Source organism: Grampus griseus (assembly GCF_964374135.1).
Source record: "Grampus griseus genome assembly, chromosome: 5".
NCBI lineage: Eukaryota > Metazoa > Chordata > Mammalia > Artiodactyla > Delphinidae > Grampus > Grampus griseus.
Window position 1 is genome coordinate 32,391,268 of NC_138998.1, and position 9,581 is coordinate 32,400,848.

The 9,581-nt window shown below is 40.2% G+C and overlaps 1 protein-coding gene across 2 annotated transcripts in view; it reads left to right on the forward strand.

The window, feature by feature from the left end:
* Positions 1–9,102, forward strand: part of RYK (receptor like tyrosine kinase) — a gene marked incomplete at its 5' end in the record, with an annotated part of 102,449 nt that extends 93,347 nt beyond the window's left edge. For both annotated transcript variants that reach the window (XM_082655624.1, XM_082655625.1), the window contains 2 exons: positions 4,698–4,834; positions 6,221–9,102. In XM_082655624.1, coding sequence (XP_082511750.1) covers positions 4,698–4,834; positions 6,221–6,332 — 249 coding nt within the window. In that variant the 3' untranslated portion in view covers positions 6,333–9,102. The remainder of the gene's footprint in view (positions 1–4,697; positions 4,835–6,220) is intronic.
* Between the last annotated feature and the right edge of the window lie 479 nt (positions 9,103–9,581).

Below are 9,581 nucleotides of genomic sequence, written 5' to 3' on the forward strand. Positions count from 1 at the left end.
AATAAGATGAATAGAAGAACACTGTTATTCTCTACATGTTCTTTAAATGGATGTAGCAAGAGCCTTTTATAAAAGTTTTATAAAACTCTGGAAAAAACAGGCTGACCTTCTCATTGCCCCCTTTCCAAAGACGTCAAACAAGAGGAAATTATAGAATAAGTCTGTCTAAATTTTAAATGGTTCAGTTATCAGAAGACTTTAGAGAGCAAGTTTTCCACAAATTATCCTTGTGCTGTTTGGTCTTGATTTTTTTTAGAGGGTTTGTGAGCCAACATGTAATTAATCACTTTTTTTGGTTGTTGGCTTGTAAGGAAATGAAACTGGAACTTTCCCTTTGGGTTTATTGTTCTTTTTTTGGTGTTTCTTAGTGCTGCAATATGTAACATAAGGAACTTAGATGGGTGCTTAGTGGTAATTTGGATACAACAATGTGAAAGAAGTATTTTTTTTAAGTCATCTTATATATTTTGCACTGTTATGGTCCCTGTGTACACTCCAGGTCTCAGATACCACCAGCATTACTATGAAAGTCTTACAGTCAGAAGTTGTTAGAACATCCCTTGTCAGTGGATGGGGTTCATCAAGTGGCAGTATCCACTTCTTAGCAGTTCTTATTGTTTCTTCCTCCAAAATCTAGTTTGGATTGATTATTCCTTCCCCGAAGCTGCTACCGCAATCAGTGAATAAGAACAGACCCATCTTATCTTGTAAATAAGGGGTAGGAACACCCTTCCAACTAGCTTCACTTCTTTGGGCTCTGTTCCATCTGTGTAGTGAACTACTTTCCCTGTGGCAATTGGACACTATTTTATTTATTTATTTTTAAAAATTTTTAATTTAATTAATTTATTTTTTTGGTGCTTTATAAATAAATAAAGATTTTATTTATTCTTCGTTGCTGCACGCGGGCTTTCTCTAGTTGCGACCAGCGGGGCTACTCTTTATTGAGGTGCGCGGCCTCCTCATTGCAGTGTCTGCTCTTGTTGCGGAGAATGGGCTCTAGGCAGGCGGGCTTCAGTAGTTGTGGCTCGCAGGCTCTAGAGCGCAGGCTCAGTAGTTGTGGCGCACAGGCTTAGTTGCTCTGCGTCATGTGGGATCTTCCTGGACCAGGGCTCGAACCCGTGTCCCCTGCTTTGGCAGGCGGATTCTTAACCTCTGCACCACCAGGGAAGCCCTGAACACTATTTTAAAAATTAAGCATTACAATGACTAATTACTGTCATTATTAAAAGTTCATATAAAGTTTAAAGACAAACACCTGTATGTCAGCAGGCACCTTCCTTTAACTTTTATTAATTTGAAATCGTTTTTCCATTTTTAAGCAGAACAGAAGATTCCCCTTAAACCAATAGGTTTAGGGAAATTCCTGTAGACTCTGTCTGTATGAAGATTTTAAAAATATACATCCGTCTGAGCCCTGTCTCTTCCCTCCTCCCAAAGCACAGACCTCAAGGATGGCCGTTGTTCTACCTTAATGGTAACAATTAATAAAAAAGATATTAAGTTCCAAAAAGCTAAACGCTTTGGTTTTGGTATTTAGGATAATGCTGGCCTAAAAATGAGTCGAGAAGTGTTCCATCCTCCCCTGTTTTCTGAAAGAGTTTGTGTAGGATTGTACTGTGGTTTGAATTGTGTTCCCCCAAAAGATAGGTTGAAGTTCTAACCCCTATACCTCAGAATGTGACCTTTGGAAACAGGGTCATTAGAGATATAATGTTAAGATGAAGTCATAATTAAGGTAGACCGTAATCCAGTATGACTGATATCATTATAAGAAGAGACACTGGCATGCAAGGGGAGAATGTTGTGTGAAAACAGAGGCAGAGATTGAAGTACTACAGCTGCAAACCAAGGAACACCAAGGATTGCTGGCAAAGCACCAGAAGGTAGGATTAGGCAAGGAAGGATTCTCCCCTGTGGGTTTCAGAGTGAGTGTAGCCCTGCCAACACCCTGATTTTGGACTTCTAGCCTCCAGAGCTGTGAGGCAAATTCTGTTGTTTAAACAGTCACCTAGTTTGTGGTACTTTGTTATGGCAGCCCTAGGAAACTAACATTGTATTAGGAAACTAATATTGTATTTTTTTCTTTCAAGTTTGATAGAATTCATCCAGTGAAATTGGATGCAGAGTTTTCTTTGTGGGAAGATTTTAAATTTTGAATTCAATTTCTCTAAGAAATATTGGGCTGTATAGATTTTCTGTTTGTTCTTGTATCTATTTTGGTAACATATATATCAAGGAATTTGTTCATTTCATCTAAGTTATTGAATTTATTGGCATAAAGTTGAGTTGCTTATAATATTTTTTGATGTCTGTAGGATCTGTAATTATGTTTCCTCTTTTCTTCCTCGTATTGGTTATTTGTGTCTTTTTATTTTCTTTCATCAGTCTGGCTTAGGGTTTCTCAACTGGGGGCAGTTTTGCACCCTCCCTCCTGGGGGTGTGGGGCATTTGGCAATATCTGGAGACATTTTCAGTTATTACAACTTGGGGCATCCAGTGGGTGGAGGCCAGGGATGCTGCTGAACTAAACATCCTGCCATGCACAAGACAGCCTCTCACAACAGAGACTCATCCAGTCCCCAGTGTCACTAGTGCTGAAGTTGGGAAACCTGTTCTAGGGCTTACAGTGTACACCTTCTACTTTCGAATATTATGCCACTTCATGTTTAATATAAGCAGCTGCCAATACAGTATTTCCACTCATCCCCTTCCATCCTTTATGCTATTATGGGCATACATTTTACTTCCATTTATATTATAAACCCCACAGTGCATGGGATTTTGCTTTAAACAGTCTATTAAGGAAATTTTTTTTAATTAATTAATTTATATTTTATTTTTGGCTGTGTTGGGTCTTTGTTTCTGTGTGAGGGCTTTCTCCAGTTGCGGTGAGCGGGGGCCACTCTTCATCGCGGTGCGCGGGCCTCTCACTATCGTGGCCTCTCTTGTTGTGGAGCACAGGCTCCGGACGCGCAGGCTCAGTACTTGTGGCTCACGGGCCTAGTTGTTCCGCGGCATGTGGGATCTTCCCAGACCAGGGCTCGAACCCGCGTCCCCTGCATTGGCAGGCAGATTCTCAACCACTGTGCCACCAGGCAAGCCCTAAGGAAATTTTTAAATGAGGAAAAAATACCTAGTTGTTGTTCATATATTTTTAGCACTCTTCATTTTTTGTATAGATCCAAATTCCCATTGGTGTTTTTTCTTTCCACATGAAGAACTGCTCTAACGTGTCTTGAAGTGTATGTCTGCCAGTGACATAGTCTCTCAGCTTTTGTTTGAAAAACTGTATTTTGTCTTCATTTTTCAAGTACATTTTGGCTTAGTATAGAATTCTCTATTGACAGTTTTAAAAAATATTCTAAGATATCATTCCACTGTTTCCTTATTTGCCTAGATTATAATAAGAAATAAAACTATTGTTCACAAATATAAGGCTTTAAAAAATCTGTATACTTTAGAATAGTATTTCATTATTATTGAACAAAATAACTTAAAATTTGATGCACTGTGCTTAGATTTTATAAACAGACCTGTTGTGTTTTTTTCCTCTTTTTCCCTTTCCTTTTTCCCCCCTTCACTTATAAAAAGTGTTTTTTGGGGCAGGTTATTTCTCTGTTTCCTCATCTGTAAAATTGGGCTACCAGTGATTCTCATAGGTTCGTTGTGAAAGTTAAAAGAGAAAAAGAAAGAAAAATGAAAACAAAATGTCTACAACTTGAAGGTATTCATAAACATGATAGCATGGTACACAGGTATCTTCCTCCTCATCCACCTTCAGCTCTCCTGACCTCAAGGCCCACGCGTGGCAGCAGATCAGTGGGAGCCCCCAGTCTGAGTCTTGTCCTGCCTCATGGCAGCAGCTTTGTGGAGACATATTCCTGCCGTCCACACACTGTCCAGAAGCCACAGGCAAACTGAGGAGCCCTGGCTGGACCATGACTGAGCACTGTTGCCACTGCTTATGATTTCTGCTCCTACCAATAGTTTACATGTTGATTTTAAATAAATCTCATATTTTACCCAAGCAAGGTTGGAAGATATTCTTCCAGTATACTTTCATCTGTTAATTTAAATTATCTGAACATAGTAAAAATCCATGACATTATATTTTACATGATTTGCATTTTCCACTTTTCAGCTCTGCTGACTAGCTATGGTATTTAACACATTTACATATTAGGAAAATTTTAGACATAATTAACAGTTTTGGGTGGTGGGGCTTGTAATCAACAGTAAAAATAATTCTTTCCCATGGCTCTAATTACCTTAGAATATACAATAATGATATTCACATTAAAGAATGCATTCATTAAAATGTTCCTTTCTGTCCAACAAGAGAATCTAACTGGGTATGGTAGACTTCTTTTTATAAGTAACATTTTGCTTTCATTAAGAGTTAATAGATCTGCTGGGACTTCCCTGGTGGTCCAGTGGTTAGGACTCCACGCTTCCAATGCAGGGGGTGCAGGTTCGATCCCTGGTCAGGGAACTAAGATCCCACATGCCACGCCTAAGATCCCACATGCCACACACACGAAAAAAGTTGATCAATCTGCTATTTTTGGTCCCTACCTGGCCACAGGCAGCAGCACTCTGACAGCTGTTTTAAATATCCCCTCCTGGCCACAGGCAGCAGCACTCTGACAGCTGTTTTAAATATCCCCTCACGGTGTTGCCGTTCTTCTTCTCAGTGGGCCTTTGGAGTGACGCTGTGGGAGCTCATGACTCTGGGCCAAACACCCTATGTGGACATCGACCCGTTTGAGATGGCCGCGTACCTGAAAGACGGTTACCGAATAGCCCAGCCGATCAACTGTCCTGATGAACTGTAAGTTTTTTCTGAGCTTGAAGACATGGATTTCACTCCACTTACGACGTTTGGATAAAAGAAAAAGAACAGGTGTCCATACTTGTACAGAGACTTCCCTTTTGAGAATAATGCCTCTTTGGACTTGAATTATACTCCTGTAGAGAAACTACAAAGTCAGCCAGACTCATTCATTCTTTTTAAAGCATTTGACATTAGGACTTTTTGCATCTCATATTTGTAGTGATTAATCTAATCCAAGAGACTTATGTACATAGTGAGAAAACACTAAACACTGTCAGTTTTCCTGTGTAGAGTGAGGACCTGCACAGGAGCCTTAAGCCTTTCTTAAGGATGAGCCTTAAGGACATCCTTAGTTATAAAGAGCCTTTCTCATTGCTGTTGTGCCTTGCCAGCTGGTGTGAACTGATATACGTATAAGGAAGATGTTCTGGTCTGGTGAGTGGGATAGTTCCTGTTTCCTGCTTTTATCACATAGCTAGTCTTCCCACATAATGGGATCAGAGTGGGCAGGAGGCTGTTCAGGGGTGATTGAGTCTCAGTTCCAGTATCCCTTGAAGGTTTTTTTTTTTTTTTTTTTTTTTGCGGTATGCGGGCCTCTCACTGTTGTGGCCTCTCCCGTTGTGGAGCACAGGCTCCGGACGCGCAGGCTCAGCGGCCATGGCTCACGGGCCCAGCCGCTCCGCGGCATGTGGGATCTTCCCGGACCGGGGCACAAACCCGTGTCCCCTGCATTGGCAGGCGGACTCTCAACCACTGCGCCACCAGGGAAGCCCCCCTGAAGGTTTTTATACTGTGGCAAGGTGGCAGCTTTTGCACAGATTTTACTGTAGATCCAGGATTCTTACAGTTTAGTTAAAGGTTCCTCTTCTTCCAAGTTCTTTCTTTCAGAACTCAAATACAGTTGACCCTTGAACAATGTGGGTCCACTTACGTGTGGATCTTTTTCAGTGATAAATACTACAGTACTACATGGTCCATGGTTGGTTGAATATGCGGATGAGGGGGAACTGGGGATACGGAGGGCTAAACTATAAGTTATGCACAGATTTTTATGCAGAGAGTCGGCACCCCTCACCCCTGTGTTGCTTAAGAGTCAACTGTACGGGATAACACAGGTTATTATTTTGACTATGTTTTAGGTAGTTATATACAATCTCTATTTGCTGATATATTTTGACATGTTGCAGAATTGAAATCCACAGATATCATCCAGATAATTCATTTTAGCTCTGCCAACAGATAGTAATATTGATTGATTTTTTTAATATATCGTCCTCTCCACGCCCACATTTAGATAGACAACATAACTGGTATCATATTGACCAAAAGGTTAGGAGTACTATATCATCACTAGCCAAATTTTCTGGTCTTGTCACTCTGCAGATTTGCTGTGATGGCTTGTTGCTGGGCCTTAGATCCGGAGGAGAGGCCCAAGTTCCAGCAGCTGGTCCAGTGTCTCACAGAGTTCCATGCAGCCCTGGGGGCCTACGTCTGACTCCTCTCACAGTCCCCCAGCGTCAGGAGGAAGGAACCTGCCAGGGCTCACTTGCAGCCGGTCACGGATGCCGCATACGCCACGCAACGCCGCAGAAGCACATTTGTCTTCCAGAGCACCGTGCCTTAGGAATGCTTTAGAATCGGAACTATCTAAGGCAGACTTAATGATGTCAAATATTTTCTAGATATCACTTTCATTAGGTTGAACTGAAAATGTTTTTGTAAATTTTTTGGCCAAAAATTTTTTTAAACATAGTTAACTTTGGACTAGGGGTACATTCTTACAAAATAAATAAACAGTTTTTAAAATTGTTTAAACACAGGTATTTGGAATAGCTACCTTAGTGCAACTGCTTTTTATTTTTTTTACTTCATCAAGGTAATGTAGGTGATTCACCTTTAAAGTTTTTTGTTTGTTTGTTTTAATATTTATCACTAGTCTTGGGAATGGTTTGTCTTCAAGATGCAGTACTTTTTCTTAGGAAAAGAAAAACAGAAAAAGATGTCGGTTTGCCTTGTACAGGAAAAGGCAATATTGGAGGAGGAACACTGAAAGAAAAGCTAGAGGGGAGAAAAAGAGAAAAATACTTATTAGAAACTGCCCTTCCATGGAGAATTGTTCTTTATTTTTTTAATGAAAAGGAGTTCTCCTTTCTTATTTTGGGGGAAGTAGGAGCTGAGTTCATTGAAACATCTTAATTTTGGCAGAACCTAGCATTTCTGTGAGCCAGAAGTGGGTTTGGGACAGGTCAGTAGTGAACAGTGGCGATCTTATTTATTTTTACTCTCTGGAAAAGGAGATAACACAATTCCAGAAAGTGAAATCTTGTTTCTAAGGTTAGGAATTCTTTTTATTGCACCTAGAATAGTGCCATGCACAGAATGGGTGCTTGAGTTGTTTTGAGTAAAAAAATGTAAACAGGTAGATTTTGTACCTATCTTCAAGGCTGGCTTAAGTATAAAATGGTTTTTTAAAAACACCTGAGAAATTAAAGGATTTGTTTTATATTATGACAGTATTGAAAATATTGTTCATAATGAATGATTGGTTGTGTCTGGTAAGTCTTTGAACACACAACAGCTAGATAGCCCTGTTTCATTTCATGGGTGTCTCACTCAGACTCCCAAGCCCTAACACGAGTGCAGCTGACTCTGCTCAGCCTCCAGGTTCTAATAAAAAGTTGAGATTATTATTACAAGGAAGTATTACAGCACTGAAACTTTTCTCCAGAGCCGTTAAATTCAGGGTATGTATATATTTATACTTGGCTAGAGTTGGCCTAAGGCAGAGTTGAATGGACCTCTTAAATAGCTAGGCGTGCATGTGCCTGCCTCTGCTCCCATTCTCACAGGTACATAGGAGAGAATGCATAGCAGTTGGAGGCTTTTGCTGTTCTTAAAGGAGCTTTATGAATCAGCAGCACATCTGGGAAAATAGCTCACATGATACGTGCTCTGTCACAAGCAGGCCAAGAGCATGATCTTTCTGTATGCCATTTATTAACACTGGTTCTTTGGTTTTATGAAATACTCAGCCCCCTAAGGGGCCAGCTTTTTCAAAGCTCTTTGAACTTTGTAAGTTAGAGAAGTTTTGGTTGACAACCTGCAATCTTAGAAGGCATTCAGTCAACAAATATTTATTTATAGCGTTTATTATGTATTATTATGCACATGAAGTGAGTGGTTCCGCTCTAGCATCCCTTCCAACATTCAGTGCATTTTTTTAATATGTTCAGGTTAGTGCATTTTTTATATATCACAGTTCTGTGCACAAGATCGGTTCAAAGAAAAAAGTGCTGTCATTGACTTCTGTCCCAAATTACCATGTAGTAAGAGGTGCTCTCAGTTTGCTTGGATGTGTGGTGCCTTTAACCATATCTCTGTTTGTAAGCTGTTTTATTTTATGTATGTATATTTGTTTTAGAGGTGGTTTAAGACTTTAAATAGATTTTTCTTGCAGAACTACTTGGAGTCACTGACTTCAGTGAAAAGAGCAGTTACGAGATTTCCATGGCTGGGCTTTTTCCAGTGGTTTGTGAATATTACTGAATAGATTTTGTAGAAAATGTAATTTTTATAGTAAAGAAGCAAATTAGCAAAGCACTGATGTGGTATAAGCTGGCCCTAGTGACCAAGAGCTCTATTATATTCTCTCCTTTCTCGTAACACCCCCATTGTAAGAAAATTTTATTTATAGAAGTAAGGAGGATTGGGTTATTCATTCATTATGTATTTATTGAGCGCCAACTGTATATCTGGCCTTCAAGGTATGCAGGGAACAAGACATGATGTTCCTCCCTTTCTAGGTCTCACATTCTGGTTAGAAGAAGCAGATAATGAACATAAGTAAGATTTTGGTAAGTGCTATAAAAAAAAAGTACAGAGTGGTATCAGAGAATAACTTTACATGTCTTTAGTCAGGCTTCTCTGAGCAGGTGGCATTTGAGCTGAGATCTGAGTAACAAAAAGCCACCTATGAGAAAATCCAGGCAGAAGGGACATAATTGCAGAAGCATTAAGGCAGGAATGAGCTGGCCTCCAGTGTCAGCCCTTCCTGTTCATCCTCCAGCTGCTGCCACTGGAAGAAGAGAACAGAGGCCAATGTGGCTAGAATGTAGTTAGGGAAGAGGTCTGGGAGATGTAGGAACAGACATTGGAGCAGGGTTGGGGGTGGTTGTAAGCCATGGGACACATTTATATTCTAAGTACAGTGGGATTTCATTCAAGGAGTTTTAAAAATTTTTTTAATTTAATTTTATTTTTTAACATCTTTATTGGAGTATAATTGCTTTACAATGGTGTATTAGTTTCTTAGTTACAATGGTTAGTTTCTTAGTTACAATGGTGTGTTAGAATCAGTTATACATATACATATATCCCCATATCTCCTCCCTCTTGTGTCTCCCTCCCACCCTCCCTATCCCACCCCTCTAGGTGGACACAAAGCACCGAGCTGATCTCCTTGTGCTATGCGGCTGTCAAGGAGTTTTTAAATAAGGGAGTGACGTGATCTGATTTGCAGTTTACAGATTATGCCAACATTTTTGTGAAGATTAGACTGTAGGGAGGCAAGGGTGGAGGCAATGAGACTATAAGAAACTGTTGCATAGTTTAGGAGAGCAAAGATAGTGGTTTTGGACTAATTAGAGTAGTGCAGGAGATTGGGAGGGGCAGATTGGACCTGGATCCATTGGATGTTGGAGGGTGGGGTGGAGAAGGAAAGAGAGTGATCAGGAATAACTAGTTG